Source organism: Pempheris klunzingeri, chromosome 8 (genome assembly GCF_042242105.1).
Source record: "Pempheris klunzingeri isolate RE-2024b chromosome 8, fPemKlu1.hap1, whole genome shotgun sequence".
Classification (NCBI taxonomy): domain Eukaryota; kingdom Metazoa; phylum Chordata; class Actinopteri; order Acropomatiformes; family Pempheridae; genus Pempheris; species Pempheris klunzingeri.
The window spans coordinates 23,714,602-23,742,190 of record NC_092019.1 but is presented as its reverse complement, the minus strand read 5'-3'; the positions used below and the strand labels follow the sequence as shown (position 1 = coordinate 23,742,190).

The following is a 27,589-nucleotide window of genomic DNA, read 5'->3' as shown; positions in this document are numbered from 1 at the left end:
AAATGACTTGTTGTTTCATTTCATCATTCATCGCAGCACTAGTGAGAAACCCTCCTGAGGACCGAGACATCTGCACCACTTTAGTGGATGTGACAGTGGTTTCAGAATGTAAGAAAAACATCCCAGTTGTGGTCACACCACTGGAGCGTTTGGACTTTCTCATTTAATGACCGACATGAAATTTTGGTTTCAGTGAAATCAGATACTTGGATCACTCACACACACACACACACACACACACTCAGAGAAAAAGGCGTACAAGAGACCTCTTTATTGAATTTATTAAGTTGAATTCAGACACTCAAAACTGATCAGCCCATCACTAGTAATGCTGTTTTACATCATTAAAATTCATTGAGCTGTAAGAGAGACCACCAGTAAGGTTAATTATGCTACCTGCTTATAGCTGTAGGTTAGCAAGTCCGATACAGTCCGTCATATAAAATCGAAGGGCATTAATTAAAACATAAACACTGTGCAATGCAATAAAAGTTCCTTTCAAACATGACCATGGACCATTTCTGAGAAAAGTAACAAGACACCAGAGAGGGATTTTGTTAATAACACTACATTTACCTAAAAAGACCACCACTGCTTAACATTTGACCAGTTTGTGACAAGGTCTAGGATGAAAATTTAAAAAATAAAATAAAATTAGAATAAAAAGCAGACCTATATAGAACTGTACAATTGTTCGGAACCTCTAGATAAATTCCTGGTGAGCTCGTGAGCTCTGCAAGCTGTACTAAAGGAGGAAGAAGACAATATTGCAACATTGCACCCTATAACAACATTAGAGTATATTTTTCCACAGACTTGTGACAATGGGTAGTAGTCCAATTTTCTGTTTGTGTGCTGTCTGAGCTCTATTCTAAAAATCACCCCCCCGCCTTTGATAGAGATCACCCCAATTGATACAGGTTGACTACTGGCCTGAACGGAAACAGAGTGGATTAACAAGACAAGAGGTTAACATACAACTAGTCGTATGTTCACAAGCGGGATGTTCCACAGTCTCAAAGTTTCCTGGTAATTTTCTTTTCCATGTGAAACCATAACAGTGTCAAACTTCTGTGGTATGGACTTGATGATTCGATTTGTTAAATAGCAAAGCCCAATTAAAAGACACCTAAAAAGTATCTGTTCGTGATGTTTTCCCACACTTTCCAAAAGCTCCATGTTTTCCACACCACGAAGACGTCGCTGTGCAATACGATGTACGGCGGCGTGACAAGCCCACGCCGCTCTACAGATGGTCGCACGTTACGGGAAGCCAGATGTGTACGGAGGCGGTTCGTCTTCTCTCGAAGAAAGATGCTTTTTTTTTTTTTGTGTATTTTCCAGCTTTTTCAAAACCTAGACAGTATTAATTGATTTTCTGCTCTTTCCATTAGGAACCTTGGATGAAGACGTCTTCTTGTGCAACAGATGTGAGGAGGGAGGGATTCATGGTTTGCACAACAGTCCTTTTTCCTGGCACCGTCTCAATGCGCTGACGCCTCGCGGCGACGGTGCCTGAGAGGCCAGGCGAACAGTTTGGTTTTTCTTCTGATTGTGAGCACAACTTAACACGCACACGAAGAGTATGTGGCAACATCATTCGCATCCAGTCGACCCCCGTGAAGTGACAAATGAGGCTAAAACCTTCTCATCAGCAAATCACACTTGGTCAAATTCACACATGACACACATCGCACGTTCACAGGTTCCTCCCTCGCTCATCTTTCTTAAATGGGGTTAGTCTTCCAACTGAATAACAGATAAAAATGTGTTGTTTTTTAGGCGTTGTAGTGATACATGCATCCATTATACTGATATACACTTCTTAAAAAAAGTTTAAAAAACAAAAAAAAAGAAAAAGAAAAAGAACATCAACAAAAAAAAAAAAAAAAAGGTATTAGAAACGCAGCTATACAGAGTCTTTTAGCTATTCCAGGGGAGTGAGGTTGACGGTCAGGTGAGACGTCAGGAAGCCAAGGAGCCTGATGTCCAGATGTTGTTCAGTTGAGAGGCAGGGGACAGAGGAGGGGTGGGTGTGTGTATGTGTGTGTGTGTGTGGGGGGGGAAAATGAGGAGGAAGAGCTGGGTTAGTTACTGCAGCACGGACGGCTGGTGGGCTGAGCCGTCTCTGTCAGGTCCACCCCCCGGTTCCGCCCGCCGCTGGCTCCGGCCGGCTGGGGCTCGTTCTTGGGCAGCTTCTTTGCTGCAATGAGAACAACGACGGCGGCGATGTTATCGGCATAATCGAATGACCCCAACGAGGACGAGTGATTCTTAGGAGCAGCCGAACACTAAAGCCTCTTTGTTTAAGTCAGTAAATTAACTCAACAGTCACTTTGTTACACTTTCAATTGATCCTGGCCTCAGCCTGCAGTGCTTATTAACACTTTCACTAACAGCGGTGAAAGGCAAAATCGAGTGTTTCTGGCAAATCTCTGATGCTCTCTGGGACACCACCCTCCCAAATACCACTACTGTTACCAGTGTGGACAATATGGAGCAGCTTTCCATGGCTTCTGCTGCACCTGCTTCTCTAAGTTCAGCTAGCAGTCCAAACAGTTGGGGTTGGTCTGAATGCATATTTTGGATTTGTGAAGTTCAATCTTTAATAGAGTGTTAAGCTGCTTCAAAGACATGTCAATAATCATTTCAAAATAGCCCACTGTAGAAAATATATATTAAATATTATATTAAATATATTAAATAACATAAAACAACAAACAAACAAGACTAAGCCAGATCAATGCCACTTTTTTTTTTAGGTCAATACGAATATTTGAATCAGATTTGAAATATCAGCAGATTCTTTGTTAACAAACAGACAACGTTTTGATAAAGATCCTTATTTCTCTGCACACCTACACATACGTTTATACGTCTGAGCTCGATCAGAAGTCTAATCTGGCAACAAAATAAATGAAACAGCTGAAAGTGGGTGTGTAGAGGTTTTAACTCAACTTTGTTGAGAAAAATCCAGTTTGTCAGCTCTCTCTAGTAGACAAACATACTGGCAGCACTGCTTCTAACCCTCAAACTACATTTGAAATGGTGACATTTGCATGAAATCTTTATTGTGAAACAGCATATGCATCACATAAGAAGAAGGGGGCTGGTAATAAGCTTTCAGGTGCTGCTATGTACAAAGGCCACGTTGTCCTTGAGACAACCTGAGGGGCCGGCTAATCCTGCACGTCTTCCCTTAATGAGATGGTTTCACCTTGCAGAGACAAAAACTGCATTCAGACAAGGTCTGACCGAATGCACCACTATCTCTAAACCCACCACCAGGAGGTTTCTAAAGAGGGGGGGGGGGGTAAACACCTCAGTGAGCATTATGAGCTGCAACTTAACTTAAACAAATATTGAACTAATTGATGAGCACTATACTGTAACAATGTTAATATTAAATAGTGCACATCCAAATAGCTTCCACTATCTGTGAACCTGTGACACTGGAGGCTACTAACACAACCACAGACACAAGACCGGAGAGTTACAGACATAACGAACGCTCACCGATGGCCATGAAGATCTCGTTCACGTTCATAGAGGTCTTTGCTGATGTTTCCATAAAAAGCAAGCTGTTGTCATCCGCGTACGACTGTGCATCCTGGAGGAGTGAAAACAACGGCGTGAAATCGAATCATTAAAGTGACTCTGGGCAAATCACACGAGACGCAAAGTGGACAAAAAAAACTAAATGCGGAGGAGTGAGCCGAGAGACAGAGATTGCCTTACTCTGTCGATACGTTTCATTAAATAATAACAGACATCGACGCAACTTCGACAATGATTTTCTGGATTCTGTTTCGGATAATTAATGAGGATTTAAAGAAGACAAACCTGGAAGTCCAGTGCTCTCTTGTTTGCGAGATCAGCCTTGTTCCCAGCCAGAGCTATTACAATATTTGGACTGGCTTGCCTCTGAAGCTCTTTAACCCAGTTCTTCGCCCGTACAAATGACTCCTGGCAAACAAAACAGGGAGGGGTGGGGGTGGGGGGGTATGACTCAGTTAGTGAAAATAACAATAAGATCCAAGCGGTGGAAAGATGAGGACAGAACAGGACTCTTCTCATGTTGTCTCCCCCCCAGCTTTGGCTAAATCTAATAATCGAGGCCCGGAACAGAGACTCATTACATTTATGATTTTGATGAAATATGAAACAAATGAAAATGTCCTCAGCTCAAGTACAGTAAAAGCAACATTCCGTACAGTATGATTTACTGCCATGCACAAGTTGAACAGAGCACGAGAGAATAAAATGAATCTAAAATGTGGGTGGCATGCCTCTTCTCTTGAGACCTTCAGACCTCTTTACATCTTTTAGAAAAGTCCAGATGAACAAAATATTAAACTCTGTCGCCTGTTTTTGTAACTATCTTTTCTTTTAAGAAATCACAGTCTTCAGTCAGTTTTCAGATGCTATCAACATTTCTAAGACTAAAATACAGTAAAAAAAGTGGACACTCATTGTTTAATAGAACCTTATTTTGCTGTTTTAACAAATGAACAGAGGAGTCATCACTCAGTGACACAGTGCTTTGTAGACAGTGTATAAAGACCTAGTATGTACATCAGTCAGCACTGTGCAGGTTTTAGGCTGGTGTAAAGAAATGCTGTAAAGGAAGAATGCTTTCAAAAAAATAAGTGTTTATTTCCCTCAATTTACAAAACACAAAGTGAGCAAACTGAAGAAAAATCTTAATCAAATCACTCAGCAGGAAGGTTGTTTGGGGTCGTTGTCCTGCTGCAGAATACACTTGGGGCCAATCAGACGCCTCCCTGATGGTGTTGCATGATGGACAAGTATCTGTCTGTATTTCTCAGCATTGAGGACACCATTAACTCTGACCGAATCCTCAACTCCTTTTGCAGAAATGCAGCTCCAAACTTCTCACTCATTATTGAACCACTCTGCACGTCTGCAGGTATTTATACACCGTCTACAAACGACTGTACTGTTGAGTGATGACTCATCTCTTAATTTGTCAAAACACCAAAATAAGGTTCTTTTTTTGGCTCAGCTGCTAAAAGGGAAATTTAAGACGGAAACCCCCAACAACAATGTTGTTCCACCTTTGGTTAGAGAGAGCAGCGACGGTAGCAGCAACCACATGACAGAAAACCTGGCACCTGACTCACCTCATTTGTTATATCATACACCACAATGGCTGCCTGGGCACCTCTGTAGTACATGGGAGCCAGACTGTGGTAACGCTCCTGACCAGCTGTGTCCCAGATTTCAAACTTGACTGTTGTGTCGTCCAAACATACCGTCTGAGTCAGGAAGGCAGCTGCAGGGGCACAAAGCAGAGGAGCCGATGACAATTGGGCCTGTAGCTACTGAGCTACACAAAATGTGTGTCTGCGAGGGTAATAATCTAAGACCGATGCTGGAGACACACACAGGCGGATTATCTGGTTGACTTAGTCCACATTTCCACATTTGGAAAATGGGAGCCCGGTAATATCAAACATGTTTTACAATGAACATCCAAAATCTGGATGACTGCTGATGCATCAAAGCTGCAGTAGGAAATATTATTTCATTCTATTACACAGCTTTGTTGAATACTCAGTTCTGGTTGGTCAATTACAGCATCCCACAGTCTTTCTTTTCAGATCACTAAAACCATTCTTTAATTCATATTTCACATCAAATGACTGATTTCTTTAGAACAAAGTTGTCTAATAAGCAGGACAATGATGATGCAGGGACCCGGTGTGAAGCAGAGGGGTCTGGAATCATCCCAAGGAGGTTCGTTTTGCAATAATTACCGATCCCACACAGACTTTTTGTTGAAATAACTAATTTTGACAATTACATTTCACCAACAATATTCTATTGAAGCGTTCCTTTACAAATGTGAGCAGTATGTAGTTTGTATTTACAAACTTGGACCATCTTAATTAAACAACCAATCATTTCCTGTGTGAAGCTCCACTGACAGTTCATGTTTTAGGAAAGCCCCTTTCACATTCACTCCTTCACTTTGGCCGCTCTGGGGATCGTAGGGGCCACCTTTGGGTGACAAACCTTTAGGTAACCACTGACCCCTAACCGTGGAGTGACAGCTATAGATTTAATCATAGTCTCTTCTCAGAATTTCTTTTGTTTTTTTGTCACTTTACTGTGTATATTAACACGGATTGTACCTCCGATTGTCTTCTTTGTGCCTAGTCGTCCAGTGGGAGAATATTTGCTTTCTGTGATCGGTGCCATCTTTGCACTTCTCTTCTGTATTTGGCCTAAGGTGAGTCTAATAATAGCAATGCAATGGAATAGATGGAATGTGATTTAACCATACTCTATGCAGTAAGTTTATTATGTAGCTGATAACAAACAGCTGTAACCTCATGTCAACTGCTGAACACATCAGGAACATGTGGGGGTGATGTCCAGGGACTACTTTCACACTCAGTCATTTTCTACCCATTTGCCCTTCTCTTTGTAATAATTCCTATACTCTGACACACTGAAGTTATTGTCGCTGGTAAACTATTTAGTGACTGGGAAGCTGATTCTATTTGTTTGTACCCTTACGATGATGATCGAGACGATCAATGCTCAGTGGCAAGACGGTAAATAGAATGTTAGTAGCAATATCAATTCTCGGATATAAAGTCGGAGGCCTGTTCACAGAAGAAAACACCACAGCATTGCCTTATGACGATACATACCTCCAATTGTGCTCTCTTGGAATTCATGAAACTGTCCCTTGACAAAACGAAGTACAAGACTTGACTTCCCCACAGCCGACTCTCCTAAAAGCACGAGTTTGAACTGGCAGATCTTGTTGCCTGCGTTTGGCCCATTGGGTCGCGTAGCTCCGCCTCTATTTGCCATGTCACGCTGTCCGGTCTCCCTCTGGCCGCTGGCGCTCTGCAAAAAACTGTGGAAAGCACCTGAGCAGGAGAGAGAAGAGAGAGCATAACGTCACCATCACATACGAAAACAGAGACGAATCAATGTCAGGAGACAAGTCTGGGTAAAACTGAAATTCACAGGGTTGATGCGTTTGTGTTCAAAAATTAGGAGTTTATATTATTATATTTTATTGTGTACTGATTGATGATTTTCGTAAAATCATAAAAAACAAAAAGACATTTGGTGCATAGTTGTTTACTGATTTTAAGATTGAATAACACAAATATCTTCTCTGGAGGATCAGCCTAAAACATTGTGACAACCTCACAATACCAGTTAGGTTTTATGTGAAAAAAATATGCAACATATATACTAATGAGCAAAAATGTGCAGCTCACTCTACAAAAACTTAAAATTAAATTTGCCAAAGCAAGAATACTTGGTTAATGTATAATTTCTCATAACTCAAGCGTGAACTGAGAACTGTGAAACCATTCTTAGTATAATCCAGAATCTAAAGTACACCGTACCATACTTTATGAAACATTCTCTGAAAAAAGGGGGCTAATTTACACACTTTATTTCAGAGATTGTGGACTAAAAAGCAAAGACGTCTGTCAGAACCTAAAATGTTTATAATGCCACACTGTAGAATGGCAGAGATATTCAGATTTTATAATGTTTTATGCTGTTGTTTTATGCAGACTATATTTATTAAAGACGGGCCAAACCCAAAGGTCAACACGATAACCATGCAGGGAAATTTATGGTTGTTCATGACACAGCGAGTCAACAAGGGTTCACATTACCAGCCACACTTTCTTTCCTCTGTAAACAATAGTTGGTTCCTCGCCATAACTACCTGAGCAGATAAGTAGAACAGGTATGGCTACAACATAACAGGGCTTGGCAGACACAGGGGGCCTTGGTGTCAACTTTCTGCCTGACAGTAATTCCAACATTCTGGCAGCTGATATCACACAGAGTGAAAATCAGTGACAGCAAACTTCTAGTAACTCCTTACTTGTAGCTGTATGTGATGTGAGGCAGAGCCACAGTGAGACACAGCTCCGGGCACACGTGTGGCTCAATGCTTCAAGGTGAACTTACACAGTTTTCTGTGCGTTTAAGGTGAATAACAACACCAACCGAACTAATCACACAATCAACAATAGTTTCAGTAAATCACATATTCCTCATTACCAAAAAAAACCACGTAAACACAACGCATCGGTCCAAAAGTAATAACTCAACTTCGTAGAAATCGCATTACGACACACAGTCCACCACAAATAACCTATGTTGTTGTTGTTGACTAGCTCGAATTAGCAGAGTAACGACTGCTAGCGTTAGCAACACAGCTACCTACTAAGTTCACAACGTCTACTCCAACACCAATCTCTGTCTGTAAGAGAGCATCATTTAGCGTATGTTACGTTTCATTTGGGTAATATCATACACGCCGAGCTAATACACTCTACATCTGACCTCAATATAAGCTTTGAGAATGCCAAAACACAGATGATGCAGTTTTGGGTGTGTACAGCTAGTGACAGCTAGCTAACCTTAGCGGCATGACGTTAATTTAGTGAGCAGCCTCACCGATCACTTGACTAAAGCTACAATCGCAGATGGTTGTTATATCAAACGTGGGTTAACGTCAATGTGTTAGTGGTGTAAACATGACGACTGATCCGGATTCACCAGCCGTACAACGTTAACTTACTATGCTAACTAGCTTGGCCCTTCCAGTGTCGGCTAGCTAACGTTAGCTAGCCACATAATAGACGCTGGGCAGGCTAACACGGTTGTTTAGCTGTGGCCGCATCGGGAGGAGCCCTCCGGCTAACGCTAATATTAGCTACTCACCTACCAAAAAGAGGAAGCTAGTTAATGTGAATGGCGTCTCCGGGACAGTATTGGCGGCACTTCACAGTGTGTCGATTACCCAGCCAGCTGCTGTAACGTTAGATTTCATAAGGCTCCGCGATGTCCCTCTCCCACTTCTTTCAACTTCCCTTTTCGCATTGTACGAACGATGATGACAGATCGTATGACTGGAATTGACAATCCGCCTACGTATCGCTGCGACGGACCAATCACATGCAAGGATTTATTCCCAATTTCCCTTTCCAAAAAACTGCACTAAAACTGCAATGAAACCACAAAACACTGGCAAAACTTAACAACAAGGCCAAAAAACACTGAATACAGTACTTGTGTTAAATAAAAATAAGCACAAAAACAATTATTTGTCACATTTGTGGTTGACTGTGACCTTATATAATCACACAGTAGCCACAATTACATCTGCATAGTTTTATATTCACCTGAAAAGTATTTTAAAATACCTGTAATGGTATTTCAAAGTGACCTCACAGTTGTTGCTAGGCAACCAAACTCAAACAGGCGCACCACTCAGCGTCCAACGAGAACTTGGTGCAGCTGGACACTTTTAGGGTGAAGCCTTTCCCCGGTGCAGTACATTTAACACATACAGACTGCCTTGGGTTCCTCTGTTGCTGCTACAAGTGGATTCAAGATGAGTGTGGCTGGCAGAAATACTTCTGACCGACTGAAGTACATTGACAGAAGTCCGAACATAGCGGCGGTACGTCTCCTGTAAGAAGTTAGCGTAGCCAGCTAACGCTGCGTTAGCTTACTGCTCACTCCTTCGATGGTGAATTAATAAACCTTCGTCTTACTGTGTGTCTTTTAACACCAGGCCGGGAAATTACTTCCTATAGGAGACAGGGCCATGACCTGCTTACAAGAGGTGGCAAGAGTAAGTTTAATTTTTTATTATTTGCATTTTGTATTTGCATGGTTACAGTATCAGTTTCAGCTCAATCCTCAATTCAAAGGGGCTTTATAGGCATCAAAGCATCAAGATATAAAATATTGGTATGAACAATGGCATAATAACAATACACATTAAATTGATATGTATATGTATACATCTTAATTATGAACACTCACGGTTTTATTTCTGGGTGCTGTGCCACATCTGAAGTATGACTTACAATTTGAAGCGTCAGCCACCTTTGAAAAGTCTGAAGGTGCATTCCCTGTCTGTCTAATGTGCCATATCCATATTTGTTTCAGCCCCCCACCCCACCGCTGGTGAGGAAATTTCGCAACAGCACCCAACCCGAGCCTGGAGCTATCAGAGTGCACCAAGGGAAGGCAAATGATCCAGATGTTGCCAGTAGCCTTGTTCACGGCATCAGCACAACATCCTCCCTCACTGTGAGCACCACAGACACACACACACACACACACACACACACACACACACACACACACACACACACACTCCTGTGGGTTAACACAGCAATAGGGAGGGTTTTCACCAATTGATTTGGTAGGTAGACATATTTCTAGATCATTGCCAGTGAGTCATAGCTAATGGGTCAAGTTAAGAGAAGAAGATGAGTGGCATTTTTGCTGTAGTGTGTTCAGTATTTGTTTTGATATGTAGTGTGTGAAACCACTGTGTGATTAGTTCATGCCACAAGCTGCTTTTGCATTCACAGTTTCACACATTCAAAAGGAAAATGGATTAATAAGTTCTTCTTTTGTTTTTCTTCCTGTGATTCCAACAGGGCAGCAGCTTGCTAAATCCTCCCCAAAAGACCTTGTTCCAACAAAAGTTACAAGAGCTCAGTGAAGCAGAGTACGCTTCTAGCCAGAAAGCACCGCTGGGCAGGTCACGTGGACAGCGTGTCGGACTTCCCACCTGGAACAATGACGCAACTACGCATGGAGTGAAAACAGTTAGAGGTAGGTGTGCTGTCAAATAAGGTCATGGCTGACACTGTTAAATAGAAAAGGAAGAAATAACTTTAAGTCCTCAAATGTATGTTTTAGTGAAGGAATTATTTTGATGAAATGATGAGCCCCTTCTCTTTTGAATGTGTCTTGTTCCTTTTTTTGTCCAGACTTGGACGTGCGGGAGATTATTAACCCTTCAAAAACAGTAGAGGAGGTGGAGAGGGAAGCTCAGGAAAGCCATGAGGCTTACATCCGTAGCCACAATGCCTATTTTGTTGGTAAGAGTAGTGGAAAAATGGATGTTATTCATAACACCTTTACTGTTATCTATTTGTTGATTTTTTTTTGTCAATCATTTTGAAATGCAATGTCTGCGTTTCACCACAATAAAATCACCTTGCTCTACTCCAGGTGAGCGGATTGATAGGAAGTACGACTGGAGTCATTACAGTAAAGACAGCAGGTTTGGGATCCTCACACCTCATTTCAATGACGGCCGTAAACTGGGGGAGACGCTGAGGCAAGTGCTGAAATAACCGTGTACAAATGTTTTGTTGTTAATATTCATAACACTATGTATTCGTTCAGTGTATATTGAACTTGAGGGGGAAGCATGCCTGATCTTGCACCCATATCATTTTGCCACAGGTTTTACAACCCAAAGAAAACTGCATGGAGGAGATCTGGGAACAGGGAAAACGTGGTGCTAGAAACTGGCAGAATGAACAATGTGTAAGTTTCTGTCACACCGCTTCTGACCAATTCTGTGACCTCTATGGACTATACCATATCATACTTAACTAATCTTTAACTTCATTTCTTTTTTATTAAACCCGTCTTTCAAGGAGAGGAAATACCTTGAATCTTCCACCAGGTCACACCTTTGGGAATGTCTTTCCAAAAGAAGAATTCGGTAGAGTTTATGTAAAAAAATGTCTCTCCTGGGTCACGTGCGTGAACACGCCTCAGGACATAATTTGTAATACTGGTACTGACATACGGGAACCGTTCAAGTCATCAAATGACATTTTGCTTTCTCTCTGCAGGTGCTGGAGACATAATCCACTCCACAGAGCCGGGCCAGTACGTGAGAGGCAGAGACCGACAGCGCAGCCTGGTCAACACGGTGCGGCACCACCTCAAGAAGGTCAACTTCCATAACTTCCCCTCCATGCTGCAGGCGTTCAGATATTATGACAAGGTATGACTGCAGGCAGGGTGACACCTCGACACTACCCCCATGGTGAAGTCAGAGCACAGTCCTTTCTCACAGTGGCCATTTTTACTTGTGATAGCAGGACAGGTAGAACGAATACTAATAAATGGTATCTCATTGTTATAAATGCTGGCTTCTAGTTTGGCCCTGGCAGCTATTATACATGTTAATGGTGTTTGACAAGGTGAAATGTCTGCAGTGGGAAAGGTCAGTTGCAGGGTCTGAGATAAGGTCAGGGATGTGACCCTGTTGTTAAGACATGCAGTTAAGTAGCATTGCTTCTATAATTCTCATATCACAGCCTTTTCGTGTGAATCTATTTATGGAAATCTCTAGAAAGGCAAGGGAATGATCGACAAAGAGGACCTGCAGGCAGTGTGCCGTCAGTTCCAACTAGATGTGAGCGAGTCAGTTCTGGGCGACCTGATGGAGTACTGTGACACAGACAAGGACGGACTAATCAGCTTCCTGGAGTTTGGTAACTTCCTCAACTGGAAGGACAAGATGCCCATCAACAGTCTAGAGCAACGCATAATTACAAATGGTCAGTTAAATGTAATGCATCAATTTATTTACCAAGACTTTATCCATGCAGCTCTGCTTCACTTTCACCGATTTATGCATTCATTTCCCCTGCTCAGAGCTCAGGTACTGAATCACAAGTACAGGTAGTGGATTTCATCAGGGTAACGTGGAGGTGACATGCAAAGGCTCATTTCTGCAACATTTTCCTCTTATTTTGTCTCCTGCAGAGCATCCGACCAGCACGGCTCCAGCCACTATAGAGAGGAGGCCTTCGTCAGGATCTGCACAGCTTCCTGCCTCTCAGGTCTTGGTTAAGCCTGAGGACCTGGAGCCAGTTGAGCCAGGTAGCTCACTGAAAACCCTCAGGACCCTGAGGCGACCAAGGGCAGCCCCAGACCACTTCATGACCTCTTCCTCCCTCATCCGGGCTGTCAGCGGCGGTCCGCCCACTTCAAGTGAGTCGGAAATAGAGATGTGTGGTGATAAGGATGCACACTATCACAGTGCTCCATGTGTCATACTGTCTTATACAAGCCATAATTGTAATAACTTAAAAACGTGCCTCATGCATATACAGTGGGGCAAAAAAGTATTTAGTCAGCCACCAATTGTGCAAGTTCTCCCACTTAAAGATGACAGAGGCCTGTAATTTTCATCATAGGTACACTTCAACTATGAGAGACAAAGTGAGAAAAAAAAAAAATCCAGAAAATCACATTGTCTGATTTTTAAAGAATTTATTTGCAAATTATGGTGGAAAATAAGTATTTGGTCAATAACAAAAGTTCATCTCAATACTTTGTTATATACCCTTTGTTGGCAATGACAGGTCAAACGTTTTCTGTAAGTCTTCACAAGGTTTTCACACACTGTTCCTGGTATTTTGGCCCATTCCTCCATGCAGATCTCCTCTAGAGCAGTGATGTTTTGGGGCTGTCGCTGGGCAACACAGACTTTCAACTTCCTCCAAAGATTTTCTATGGGGTTGAGATCTGGAGACTGGCTAGGCCACTCCAGGACCTTGAAATGCTTCTTACGAAGCCACTCCTTCGTTGCCCGGGCGGTGTGTTTGGGATCATTGTCATGCTGAAAGACCCAGCCACGTTTCATCTTCAATGCCCTTGCTGATGGAAGGAGGTTTTCACTCAAAGTCTCACGATACATGGCCCCATTCATTCTTTCCTTTACACGGATCAGTCGTCCTGGTCTCTTTGCAGAAAAACAGCCCCAAAGCATGATGTTTCCACCCCCATGCTTCACAGTAGGTATGGTGTTCTTTGGATGCAACTCAGCATTCTTTCTCCTCCAAACACGACAAGTTGAGTTTTTACCAAAAAGTTCTATTTTGGTTTCATCTGACCATATGACATTCTCTCAATCCTCTTCTGGATCATCCAAATGCTCTCTAGCAAACTTCAGACGGGCCTGGACATGTACTGGCTTAAGCAGGGGGACACGTCTGACACTGCAGGATTTGAGTCCTTGGCGGCGTAGTGTGTTACTGATGGTAGCCTTTGTTACTTTGGTCCCAGCTCTCTGCAGGTCATTCACTAGGTCCCCCCGTGTGGTTCTGCGATTTTTGCTCACCGTTCTTGTGATCACTTTGACCCCACGGGGTGAGATCTTGCGTGGAGCCCCAGATGGAGGGAGATTATCAGTGGTCTTGTATGTCTTCCATTTTCTAATAATTGCCCCCACAGTTGATTTCTTCACACCAAGCTGCTTGCCTATTGCAGATTCAGTCTTCCCAGCCTGGTGCAGGTCTACAATTTTGTTTCTGGTGTCCTTTAACAGCTCTTTGGTCTTGGCCATAGTGGAGTTTGGAGTGTGATGGTTAGGGTTAGGGTTAGGGTTAGGGTTAGGGTTGTGGATAGGTGTCTTTTATACTGATAACGAGTTCAAACAGGTGCCATTAATACAGGTAACGAGTGGAGGACAGAGGAGCCTCTTAAAGAAGAAGTTACAGGTCTGTGAGAGCCAGAAATCTTGCTTGTTTGTAGGTGACCAAATACTTATTTTACCCAGGAATTTACCAATTAATTCATTAAAAATCCTACAATGTGATTTCCTGGATTCTTTCCCCCCATTCTGTCTCTCATAGTTGAAGTGTACCTATGATGAAAATTACAGGCCTCTCTCATCTTTTTAAGTGGGAGAACTTGCACAATTGGTGGCTGACTAAATACTTTTTTGCCCCACTGTATTTTTTTGCGTTAAAGGCCTTTTTGCAGAAATTGTCCTTTGATTTGTCCTATTTCCATTTCATTCATCTCACCCTCTTCATGTGGTCTCTCTCTTCATAGGTAGCCGCACCTATGGGATCCCCTCTGTGCGTTCAGACCTTCCAGCTCCGCGTATAAAGAGAGTCAGTGACACTAACAACTACGGTGATACGTCCACAGCTGGAGATCTTCTGCATCCATCAGTTCATGCCATTCATGGTGTTCACGAGGAACACTTCTTCTGTCCTCGCACCAAGAAGGAGGTAAAGGAGGTTGTAGTAATGTGCTTTAGTGAAAATGGTTTTTGACACTGAGGCCTTAATCCTCCCTCTTTCACAGATTGCAGAGATCTTCAAGAATGTGGGTGTGAATATTTCTGAGGAGACGTTCGAGGAGGCCTGGAAGCTGGCGTCTATGAGGCATCCAGCTGGGGAGGTTTGTGTCGAGGTTTTCCGTGACATCCTCAAGGAAATAAAAGCAGTGTAATACTCATGTTTGTACTAAGATGTTTTTACCTCATCACAGTTAATATTTCTGTCTAAACAATATCTCTGCTGTCTGCAGAAAACTCTGTAGCTCTAAAATGTAGTTTTGACGTATTGAAGAATAGATTTCCACAGCCAAAATTGACTGGCACACAGGAGTAAACAATTATAATGATAGTTTGCTTTTATGAAGTTTTCCCATGAAAGCCATGATGTAAGCAACCATAATGAAAACAATAATGTTTTATTTGTATTTCACACTGTAACACTGGCGACATTGAGCACGTAATGTATGTGGACAGTAGCAATAAATAGACCAATAAAACCCTGTGAAACTTCAACTTTCTCACCAAGTTCCTGTAATATGGACAAATGAGCACCTACAGACTAGTTGTAGTTACACTAGATAAAGTTACTAAACTACTGCAACCGGCAAAATAAATGCCGACAGGGTGATTAAGACCCCAAAGTAAAAACCATTTCCTGCATATCAGTAGTTCAATGTAGAAATACAGTGGGGCAAAAAAGTATTTAGTCAGCCACCAATTGTGCAAGTTCTCCCACTTAAAAAGATGAGAGAGGCCTGTAATTGTCATCATAGGTACACTTCAACTATGAGAGACAGAATGGGGGGAAAGAATCCAGGAAATCACATTGTAGGATTTTTAATGAATTAATTGGTAAATTCCTGGGTAAAATAAGTATTTGGTCACCTACAAACAAGCAAGATTTCTGGCTCTCACAGACCTGTAACTTCTTCTTTAAGAGGCTCCTCTGTCCTCTCTCTCTCCACTCGTTACCTGTATTAATGGCACCTGTTTGAACTCGTTATCAGTATAACAGACACCTGTCCACAACCTCAAACAGTCACACTCCAAACTCCACTATGGCTAAGACCAAAGAGCTGTCAAAGGACACCAGAAACAAAATTGTAGACCTGCACCAGGCTGGGAAGACTGAATCTGCAGCCCACTTACAGAAGACTTACAGAAAACGCTTGACCTCTGTCATTGCCAACAAAGGGTATATAACAAAGTATTGAGATGAACTTTTGTTATTGACCAAATACTTATTTTCCACCATAATTTGCAAATAAATTCTTTAAAAATCAGACTGTGATTTTCTGGATTTTTTTTTCTCACTTTGTCTCTCATAGTTGAGGTATATCTATGATGAAAATTACAGGCCTCTCTCATCTTTAAGTGGGAGAACTTGCACAATTGGTGGCTGACTAAATACTTTTTTGCCCCACTGTATATGCATGAGGCATGTTTTTAAGTTATTACAATTATGGTTTGTATAAGACAGTATGACACATGGAGCACTGTGATAGTGTGCATCCTTATCCACTGTATGTAGACCCTTTGAGTAGATTGTGTGGAAAAGGGACGGACACACCTCACATAAAAAGTATAAATAGAATTTATTTATTTTTACACTTCATATGTTTCACACGAAAAACAGATCATAAAAGTTTGAACTTCAGCTGTAGACAACATAAGAATTAGAATAATTACAATGAATACCATCAGTTAAAGGATAACTAAGATATTTTTAAACCTGGGCCCTACATTTATACTTTTTTTGGTCTGAAACAAAAATGTCCAAAAGGTTTTGGAACTGGTCCAGTAGACCACCTTAGCAAGTAGCTGTTAAGAGGCTGTAATGTATTGGTTTGGGGCAATCTCTCAAAATCAATTCTACAACTCAGTGAAGGGCATCATGGATTGGTGTAATGTGGATGCTGCTCATAGTCCATGTTAAAATGTTAGAGATAACAAAATAGAGAAAACGTAGTGTCCATTTAAGTTGCCTGACCAATGGGTTTTATCATATGAGCATACAGCAGTGTTACTGATCCTCTTACTTCATGAATTCTCTGACAGCCAGGAAGGGCACCCAACAAAAAGGGGGTTATGTGAAGAAACAGAAACATTTCTGTACCTGCCACACCATTTTCAGTATATGGACTAGTATTTAGTGCACACTCAGTTGCTGGAGAGCCAAACTGCTCCTTAAATGAACATTTCCTTCACTGTTCTGAGAATTCCTCAAAGAGAGCGTACCTGTCAGGTTTACAGGTGAGTTTTCTTCTTGAATACAAACCAACCAGGTTTGTATTCAGCAGAGGGCACAGCAGCATGCAGGTATGTGACAAAAACCCCAAAATGGATTAGTTGAATAAGGGAATATGTGTTTATCATTAATGTTTATTATGATTTGGGTTTGAGTCTCGGGCTTGACTTGAGCTGTCTTTGTTCTGGCCTGAACATTAACACCAGTCAACGTATTAAAGACAAACTCACAGTGTGGAATCATCTGCACGACACTGAATGGCATAAAATGTAGTTTTGGTTTTATTTTATCCCCCTGCACAACAAACAATATACACTAAGGCAATTTAAAGGCTTTGTATTCCTGTCATGTCTCTGTAATCATTAGTAAGAACAAGACAATATCAGAGACACTACAAGTTTGGAGATAAACATGTCAGCAAACAATGTTTTTCCCCTATTTCGGCTCAGTTTCTAGAGAAGAATGTTCTCTATTAACATGAATGACAGAATCTCGTGCACAGAAAAAGCTCATTTGTGTCATGTCAGCATGTCACCTGTCTTTTGTTGGTGCACGTAAGCTGCTGTGAAATTGTTAAATCTTTGGTTGATTGTCTACGCTTTAATATTATAGCCTATTTCTATGCTTAAGAAAGACCTGAGTAAATACTGAGAGGTACGTTCTCCATGCCTTATCATTCGCTCTGTCAGAGTATTAGATTTAATTTCCGAGCCTATTTATCTTCTAATTCTATTAATCACCCTTAAAATGGGTGTCTGACAGGGATAGCACAATTAATTTATGGCCTCTTTTAGCTGAAACACGTGCAGACATACAAGACTGTGACACAGACTCAAAGAGATGCAGGGAATTGTTTGCACTCTGTTTCGCTAACAAGATTAATGAAACAGGTTGGCACGCAGCCTCGACTGATCCACATGTCAGAACATTACAAAACAGGAAAATAACTAATAAAAAAAATCATTTGCTTTTTGTATATTCACCAATTGCTTTTGTTTTCTTGTTAATTTCCATTAAACTGAGTGATGCACAGGCGTGGCAAATTGTTTAATGTGCTCTCACCATATCCATAAGCATATTGACATGTGCTAAGCTAACCGCACTCATTTAATCTCATTATGACTCTGCAAGATGCTCCACTGGAACCAAAAACCCCCACGCAAACTTCCACAGACCACATATTACTATGCGGCAAAAATTAGAATAATCCCCAGCGTATTTCATTATGCATGAATTAGCGGCCGCTAATGACAGAATCTTCTCTGTTTGTCAGATATGTTGTCAACATTAATAATATTGCAGCAAGCCTGAACAGAATGGGATGACACGCAGCATTCACCAGCCTGTCAGACGTGATGTTTTTGACAAGTGACACGTTTCTGGCGGTGGCCGTGGGCTCAGACGCGGGCTGCGTTTGACTTGGTTAAACCGCTGGGAAATGTTCTGGTAGAATTTGTCACTGTAGCTTGCAGCGATGTCATACAACTATTTTCACTTGGTGGAAGAGTCTTGTTGGGATCTCTTGTTGATCCATAAAGTACTTGCGTGACAACCGTGTAGCAGAAAAAAACACACCCTCCTGCTATGGAAAATGGATTATCTTGTTGCTTGTTATCATTAGAACCACAACTCTCATGTATTTCTTCTCATGTATGTTTTATGAATCACATGTGGAGGATTCAGTTATGGAATATTAGAACTTCACCTTTAATGCTGATGCTGTGCTCAGACACGATACAGAAATTACTCAGGGAGAGCCTGTTTTTTTTTATCATCCTGAATTTATCATTTATTCATCCTACTAAATAAATATGATAAAATATAAAAAAATAATATGGTTGACAGTTAAAGAGTTCAAAAGGACAGCTTTCATCTGCGCCATGGTTCCTGAAGGTGCATTAAGCCATATGAAGAGCACTGACTAGTTTTCTAGGTCGAATGAGGGTGTGAAAACAAACCTAACACTGGGGAGGGCCTTACTATTTTACAACATGAAACATAAGGGTCAGCTCCCCTTACCAGCCGAAGAATGTTTGTACAGTTTATCAGTGCAGTGTCAGAAAGGCTTACTACCGCTGTAGCATAGAGTAGATCTCACAGGCACTGATTGGGTCGAGCGAACACAAGCAATTTATTGATGCAACATAGTGAATTTAACAAAGTCGAAGGAATTGAGGAGTCAGAGTTCATTCTTCACCTTGGAAATAGAGGCTGAACAAAATATAATTACTAGCTTTTTCTGGAACTTTCAGCTGCATCTCGTGGTCTTCCTCGATGGTTTGATTTTTCTTGTCATGGAGATGGCTCAGTTGTCATCACATGACACTGTCTCACATCGATCAGTGGACACGTTACCGCAGTGTTTGTCATGCTGGCTACACCTGGTTTCCTTGTCAACCGGCTCTAACATCTGAGGTGGGTGCACCGCAAGTGTAGAACTTTGGTCACGTGACCAACAGTAACCATACACGAGCGCTTGTCAAACACCTGCGCCATCAACATGACAACTGCGCAATTCTCAGAGGAGCACTTGAACATGCGATTGAGAGCTCTGGAAAAAGCCGGTACACGGACCTGGAGTGAGGTTTAGATTTTTTTTGGCAACGCATTTAAACAGTAGATGGGATTTAAAGGCAACTAAGGGTCTTCAAGTAGGAAAGTGGGCTCGTTCATTGAGTTCCCGAGGTCTGCAAGGTGTCTGCACAGCTTCAGCGATGTGGCTCCGGGTCCCGTTTCATGTGATCCAAACAGACGTCTGTCCAGTGTCATGTTGTCTTTATGAATAAATAAATTCAGCCCATCACTGCGCCCCCCCCCCCCCCCCCCCCTCCTCCCCTTGTGTCCTGATGACCCACAGATGGCCTTGCAGAGTCAAGTCAAATCACTCAGCCACTTTCCAGTGCCAGTGCCAAACAGTCGTGACCTTCCAGTCAGGACAGGCCCCCCTCGTCAGCTCTCTGTGGAATCTGGAAAGAAAAAGGGACAGCTATGTTCAACAGCAGCTAAAGGTCGTTTACTCTCATTCTAAACATTCACAGCTGCCCAGACTGAAGTAAAACATGCACCCGGTGTCTCTTCTACTGAAATTCAGTATCCTAAACTCTTAGCGGTAAAAAGTCCTTAAGGAAAAAGCAGATTGACGAACTCTCAACTCAAACTAAGGGCTCACTGGTCTCACCTTGAAAATAATAAGGTTAGTGTTCTGAAAATGGCTTCTTTATCCTCCTAAACTGTCTGTTTGCTGGCATTTGGGATACCATTTGAAGTGTAACAGGCTTTCTCAGACGGGATTCTAAGACCTGAAACAATAGGCAAGAGAATCTGGCTAACTAGATAGGTGGGCATTAGGTAGAATAGCCACACCATGCGGTCCAGCCACTAAACTGGATTACTGATGGAAATGGAAAGAGGCTTTGACTGTTACATGCACTGGGAGTGAAATGACCCTTTCTGTTACAGCAACAAATCATCAGGGGCTCTTTAGACCCAAATCAGAACAACTGAAATGATGCAGTGGCAGAATTTTACATAATCTGAACTGCACTCTTTACGTCAGAAGATCCCTTTCAGACATGGAACACACGACGTTGCAGGCTTCGTGTGGCTGCTCAAGTGATGAAATGAGGGGCCACTGCGTTCATTTTCCTCACAGCCTCTTTCAGACATGACAGGATATTTCAGTAAAGAGCCACAATAATGCTCACGAGATTTGGCAACTGGTGTTGAGAGCGGTAAATTAAATAGATACCAAGGACGAAGAGCTACAGAATAAGAGCCTATTTTTCAATCCCACGTTCATTAAAAATGGAAAGACAAGACATTACAATGGGACTTTTGTTTTCTCACAAGCTGTATGTGAAGCACTTTGTGGTGCGTTTCATCCATCTAGTTGGCAGGAATTAAAACTTAAGATATAAAGAGGGAGACATCTGGTGGGATTATTACTCTGCTAACACGATTTCTCTTGCCCCAGTTGCATCACAAGAGGAAAAGTCATTTTATTTTAAACTGGTCCGCCACGAGGAGAGTCTCACAAGCTAAAATCAAAAATCTACTTAAAATTCAAAGAGTTTTGGGTTTCATTTAGTTATATTACGTTGCTTTGGGAAAACAAAGTAACAGATGGAGCTGGGATAAATGTATGGAGTGTCTCCTCATGACATGTTTGATGCCAGGTTCACACTACAGGAATTTCAGAACCCTAACTGATTTTGAAAATACATAAAGAGAAACTTCACAGATGTTCTTCTCTGTAATCTCAAACATGCACACATTACATTTGAAAATAGTGGCACATAACGCACTACAGGATATTATTAAGAGTATCATGCCAGAGGGAGCATTGCACCATTTCACAAGATCTCTTGTGGTTTAATGGGGATTCAGATGTAAACACAACAGAGACCGACTTGATGGGACTTGGTGGTGCTTTGCAGTGACAAAAAAGTTTAACGAGTCTGGGTGAAAAAATGGTTGGGTGGATGCTGTCAGCATGAGTTGTCTGTTCTTTAGACAATGGAGGTGAGATTTTACCGTCAGCTTTAATATCTTAAATCATAACAACCATATCATTGCTTGGCGGCACCATCAGCTGCTCCCGGACTGATGTTAGCTTGTAGTGCTACCGCTTAGCCAACACAGAGAGTGGTGACGTAGTGACATCCGGATTTTAAATCCTAAATATCAAACATTATCGGGACGAGATGAGCCAATTTGGACATGTGCCGGGTGAAAAGTGATACATAAAGACATACATGGACACAAATCAACTCTGTTTTGAAGTCAGATCGTCCATCCTGATTATAAACAACGATGAAAATTCGTCATCAGAGATCAACGGTCTTGCAGAGTGGTGCACAGAGAACAACCTACTGACCTACTGACCAACCTCAGCAAAACCAAGGAGCTGATGACTGATCTGAGAAAGATGGAGGCAAAGACCCCCCCCCCCGTCTACATCAGTGGAGCCGAGGTGGAGCTGGTGAGCAGTTTTGGGTTCCTGGGAATCAGCATCCCAGAGAACCTTCTCATGGTCATCACACATCTCCGCCCTGATTAAGAAAGCTTAGAAACAGCTGTATTTCTTAAGAAAGCAAAACTCCCATGCCACGGCCTTGTACAGGGTGTGTACGGCCCAGGGCTGGAGGGCTCTGCAGTGGGTGACGGAAACAGCCCAGAACATCACTGGTACCCATGTAAGCAAGCACCAGTGATGTTGATGAGGTGAAGTGAGGTGCCTGTGCAGAGCCCAACAGATATTAAAGGACCACACACACACACCCTGCTCTCCCTGCTGCTGTCATGCAGGAGACAGACTCCAACAGACTGAGCAGAGCAGCCTTCCTCAGGCTGTGAGACTGCTCAGCTCATCGTCTGCAACTCCGCCACAGAACACATTTATTTCCAGTGCGACTTAAAGGGAGCACAACTTGCATTTCATCGTGCATCCTGCTGCTGCAGAATGACAATGACAACCTCGGCAGACTGCTTTTGTCACTTTACTGTTAAAGTGACTTTGGTCTTTATTCAAACATAAGACCACCGTGTTAAAATTGTCCTCACATTTACATAAAAGAGGCGCACGTCTGAAAAGAGCTAACAAGTCACTCCTCGACCGTCTGTGTGTCTGTTAATAGAATTAATGTTACAATATTTAGAAAGTGTGCCGCTACGCCTCACTGTATTACAGTGAATACAGTCACAGGATTCCTGTTTCACTCTTTAAAGTGTATTAGTGGCAGCCCTTCAGTGGAATAAATATGTCACTTTTGCATTAGATGAACTCACTTCCATCCACACATGACACTTTGGAACATTTCTCCTAAATTATCCTCTCCAAATATAACTGGAAAAACATTTAACTCACCGCCATCAGCTGTGTCTCTGTTACCCTCCCAACGAAAACAGACACGCCATATGTTGGCGAGCCTGCAGGTAACTTTGAGCTTTTGCCAACATATAATTATCTCTCTAAGTAAATATTTGTGCCTTTTAATTGTGATTCAGCATGCTCTGTGTGGAGAAAGAAACCAAACAGATTTTGGCACATAACTTCTGAGCAAATTAATGATCAAAAATGAGCTTGAAGCTAAAAAGAGTCAGCGCAGACTGCATGAAACAGATTTGAACATGTCAAAGCTGAGTGAAGGCAGATTTGATTGTAATCCATACTTTTGGACTTATGTTTGCGACGTGCGCGGATGACAGGCTGAGCACTTACTCATAGACGGCCGTGGCTAATTTCTTCTGTGGGCCGCCGTCTTCACTGGAGGCCACTCTGAAGATCTTGGTGCCCTCGGGGTCGTCGGGGCCTTCGTGGGTTGACAGCAGCCAAAACCTCAAGACGACGAAGCAGAACTTTCTGCCTGCAGGGACAGAGACAGAAACCAGAGGGCATCCGGCAGAGGGGTTAGCAGCAGAGACGCTGACAAAGTGACCGTATCTTTGGGAAGAGAGCACAGAGAGCTTTAAATAACTCCATCTCCCTCCAACTTGGCAATCTGTGCATGTTCTGTACGAAGACTGATCGCACAATACTCACCATATTCATCAAAGACGACAGACACTTCTTCCGGCAGCACAAACAAAATATCATCCATTTTGACAGCTAGCTGCCGTCTCTGAGCGGCGGTGAGGGCCCTGCACTTCTCCTCAACATACTCTATCATCTGGAATGACAAAAGAGATCATCAAAACAAAACAAAAAAAAAAAGTGACGGGGATTCATCCGTGTCCCGACAAATAAATTACCTTTGATCGCTAGACCCTTGTGATGAATTTGAACCTTCATTTTTGGAGAATTTATTACGTTACAGGACTGCCAGACTGCTTTGAAGGTGGAGAGACGCCTTCAAAAAAGGATATTCTTTTTTAGAAAATGACCACAATTCCCCGTGAAAAGGAAAAGAGTGTCATTTATCAGTACACGTAGGTTTTTCAGTGCACTAGCTGGTCGTAAAAGCTCTAGGAAGTGTTCGCATCCCACAGGAGAAAAAGTCAGAAACGTTGACTTTACATGTGAATATATGTCCAGTTTGAGTGTGCATCTGTGTTATTTATTACCTCTGTGGACACTATCCCCACCAGCCTGTGGTAACTGCTGCTGGACATCATGCTGGAGACGTGGACCAAAGCCTGGGACAGATGAGGGACGATTAGGTGATTTATTCTCCTGCACCATGATGGATAACGCTGCATCACTGTGTTAAAACTATGATGTCTCAGCTTCATACCAGGCTGGGAACATCTGGCTTTGTCTTAAACCAGGTTATAATTGGCAAAAAATTAAATAATACATAAAGTTTGAACTCCCAGAGTGTCTGAAATTCACATGAAGTCTTCTAAGCTAAAAAAAAAAAAAAGGGAAGTTCATTCTCTGTTCTGGAGCTTTCAATCACTTGATCAACAGATGGAATTTGTGTGTGAAGTGTGAATTTACATTTTTTTCCTCTGAGCATTTTAAGGACTTTGAACCACAGAGCACTCAGAAAAAAATGGAATGTGAACATCTAGAAGAGGAGAGAAAACCCCATCTGCTGATGAGGATCACTGTGCTAGCCTGGCTTTCCTGTGGGGACTCAGTCCAAACACATTTACACTGGTTAACTGGTCACTCTAAATTCCCCCTGAGTGACTGATTGTGTGATTATGACTTGTGAGCTTGTGACTCCTCCCCTCTAGCTTTTCATCTGTTCATCCATCCTGTCTGACCTCTATGAAATGTCAAAACCTCTTTTCCATGTTTCATTGACACTTGCAGAATCGCAAGCAGTGTTAAAACAACTTGCCACATGCAGTGAGAGAATCATGTGCACTGTTTTGGAGACATGAGGCTGCAGAAGGTGAACTGTGACCAGCTGGTTGTTGCTGGTGCAGCAGCTGCAGTCAGAAGGAGACCTGTCGGTAGTTACCTGCTTCACTCCTCTTTCAAACTCCTCAGAGCTGAGGTCAACCTCGAAGTACAGCTTGATGAGCAGCGTCAAGACTTTGCACCGGATCCATGTGATCGGGTCCGGGATGCCGACCACAGACACAGCGGGCAGACGGTCGGAGCTCCGCGGCGGCCCGTCGTCTCCGGGCCTGGAGCTGAACGGTCTGTGTTTCTGTCCGGCGAACACGACCCTGTGCCGGCACAGCCCGCGGGCCGGAGCGACGGGCTCCGCGCTGAAAGGACACGCGGGACTCACACACATCCCCGCCCACCAGCGGTGCCCGGCCGGCCGCCTGCTGCAGGCCCAGTACCGGGCGCATCCCCCGGGGGAGGCCGCTGCGAGGCTGCCGAGCTCCCGGCATGCAGCGAGGCTGCTGATGCGCTGCATCAGGCCGAGCAGGACGCAGCGTTACCGGCAGCTGTGGAACCACGGGCCGGGGCTGACACCGCCGCCATGGTCTCTGTTGCCTTTGGTAACCTTATGCAACTCACCCGACGCTGTACCCATAATCCTTGTCGTCTGCACTACGTACACACACATGACTGCTGCCTTCACGTGCTGCAGGAAAAGTGAGAAGGAGCACCTTCACTAGCTCTTTACACATCTGGCATTATTTTTCATTTTTCTCACGATGGTGGAAGTGTTCTGTCTTTATCTATTATTCGTTGGTATAATTATTTTTATTTCTTTGTACAAATATTTTAGGATAACTCTTTGCCGCTCATTGCTTCGACCTTTTAGTGGAAATTGGAGACCGGACTGTGGGACATTATGGGATGGGAGGAGGTGGAAGTATTGGTCAAAGGTTAAAATGTCCATTTGGAATATTTCCTTACTAGAAGAAGCCGCTGACAGGCTCTTCTTCCACACTACACATTCACCACCAACAGCAGAGACATGTCCAACATTGTCTACAACTCACAACTACATATTTACACCTTATTCCACCCGCTCGGCCTTCTGCACAAAGCCTGGTCCCACACTTTGGAGTTTAAGTCACGCTTCAGGTGTTACTGTGTCTCAGTCGCTCTGTTTGATTAAGCAGGAACCTTTGAGGAGCACCTGAAGGCGGCAGAGCGGCCTCACTGCCAGCGGCCACTAGAGGGAGATAAATATCCATTTATCCGCCTCGTTTCTGCGAGGGTGCCTCCGGAAGTGTGAGGAAACTAGGAAACAAACTTTAAATGCATCTGTGCGTGCATATATTATTAACACAATAAAGGAGAACATCTAAAAAGCCAGTGTCTGCACACACACACACACACACACACACACACAGAACCAGTTGTTCCTCCGGGCCAGCAGTTTCCGCCCAGGCTTTGTTTTCTGCGCAGGTGCCCAAAATGATTGTGCGAAAATGTGAAATTTGATCAGCAGACCAAAACATCATTAAGTCCCCGCTGTTCTCGGTGATTACAGGTCAGTGCCGCTCTCCCTCCTCTGCGCACGCACACGCACGCACGCACGCACGCACCGCACTTGGCAGACACCTGCGCGCGGCCCCGCCCACCTAAAGTTCTCCCAACTAATTTTATTGATCAATAATTAGCAGCGCAGCACTTGGTTATTTGGAATTGCGCTCAGACACGGAAACCTTTCCGGGATGTATCATAGTAATTATGTGTGTCAGCTGAGAATGCTTTTTACATCTGCGCGTGGAGTGGAGCAGAATATTAACGATCCCACACTGGGGAGGGAGGAGAGAGGGTGGTGTGTGTGTGTGTGTGTGTGGGGGGGGGATTAATTGTTAGAGAATCCGCAGATAAAACACACGAGCGAAGAAGAGTTCAGGCTGCTGTTTATTACACGACAATCAAGACATTTAACCAGGACAGAGTGAGGAGGAGGAGGAGGAGGAGGAGGATGGTGGGAGGACTGAAGGTAGGAGGAAGGTCGACAGACTTGGATCCAAAGAAAAGATGGAGCTAGATAAGGAGACAGCAGAAGTGACACCCAGTTAACCTGATCTCTGCCACGCTCATCACACACACGCTGTCATTAAGGAGACATGAGACACAAACTGTTTGAGATTTTCGTTTTTTTTGGTCCAAAGTTTGAATCTGGAATCAAATTTGAGTTTAAACCTTAAATGCAAAAACAGTTCAAAATCCAGTGAGCTGTGAGGTCCATGTCTGCCAGCGGGGGCTGCAGCCACAGGACATGAGGTTCCTGTGACCTCAGCGACCCCGCTGTGACCCCCCCCACCCCCCCACAACTCCATGTCTGGGAATGTGGACATATTCACAGCCCGTCCTACAGTGACAGTGTGAATTACACATGGCAGGATTTTTATGACTGATTCAGATATTGCTTTGTGTTAATGTCTTTAAATCTGACCGTATTAAGGCAAAATAATCAAATTACATTCAAAGAAAATGAAGCGATTTAAATATACTTCCTGGCAGTGTGGAAAATTCTTTGAAGCAGCACTTAAACCATTAATTACCCAGGTATAAAATTAACAGAAAATATAACTGAAGGCTTAATTGA

At 43.0% G+C, this 27,589-nt stretch overlaps 3 protein-coding genes across 4 annotated transcripts; 1 reads left to right on the top strand and 2 right to left on the bottom strand.

Moving 5' to 3' along the window:
- Positions 1 to 265: 265 nt before the first annotated feature.
- Positions 266 to 8,916, bottom strand: rab5ab (RAB5A, member RAS oncogene family, b). Of its 2 annotated transcripts, none has more exons than XM_070835287.1 (6): positions 8,740 to 8,916; positions 6,684 to 6,908; positions 5,145 to 5,296; positions 3,844 to 3,966; positions 3,517 to 3,610; positions 266 to 2,203 (listed from the first exon to the last, which is right to left on the bottom strand). In XM_070835287.1, exons 2-6 carry the CDS (start codon positions 6,847 to 6,849, stop codon positions 2,088 to 2,090), a joined length of 651 nt encoding a protein of 216 aa, XP_070691388.1. In that variant the 5' UTR covers positions 6,850 to 6,908; positions 8,740 to 8,916; the 3' UTR covers positions 266 to 2,087. The 2 variants fall into 2 exon arrangements, with proteins under 2 accessions (XP_070691388.1, XP_070691386.1); XM_070835285.1 differs by having other exon boundaries at positions 8,744 to 8,916.
- Positions 8,917 to 9,412: 496 nt separating this feature from the next.
- On the top strand, positions 9,413 to 15,093 carry efhb (EF-hand domain family, member B). The gene is given in 13 exon segments (XM_070836008.1): positions 9,413 to 9,481; positions 9,596 to 9,655; positions 9,976 to 10,119; positions 10,476 to 10,653; positions 10,812 to 10,922; positions 11,056 to 11,164; positions 11,293 to 11,394; positions 11,490 to 11,557; positions 11,691 to 11,845; positions 12,197 to 12,404; positions 12,613 to 12,859; positions 14,693 to 14,870; positions 14,947 to 15,093. Coding segments are annotated over 13 exon segments (1,776 nt in total).
- Positions 15,094 to 20,001: 4,908 nt separating this feature from the next.
- Positions 20,002 to 25,567, bottom strand: LOC139205440 (m-AAA protease-interacting protein 1, mitochondrial). Its single transcript, XM_070835660.1, has 5 exons — positions 25,079 to 25,567; positions 24,231 to 24,302; positions 23,710 to 23,836; positions 23,389 to 23,533; positions 20,002 to 20,134 (listed from the first exon to the last, which is right to left on the bottom strand). The coding sequence occupies exons 1-5, from the start codon at positions 25,484 to 25,486 to the stop codon at positions 20,050 to 20,052; spliced, it is 837 nt and encodes a 278-aa protein (XP_070691761.1). The 5' UTR covers positions 25,487 to 25,567; the 3' UTR covers positions 20,002 to 20,049.
- Positions 25,568 to 27,589: the final 2,022 nt, after the last annotated feature.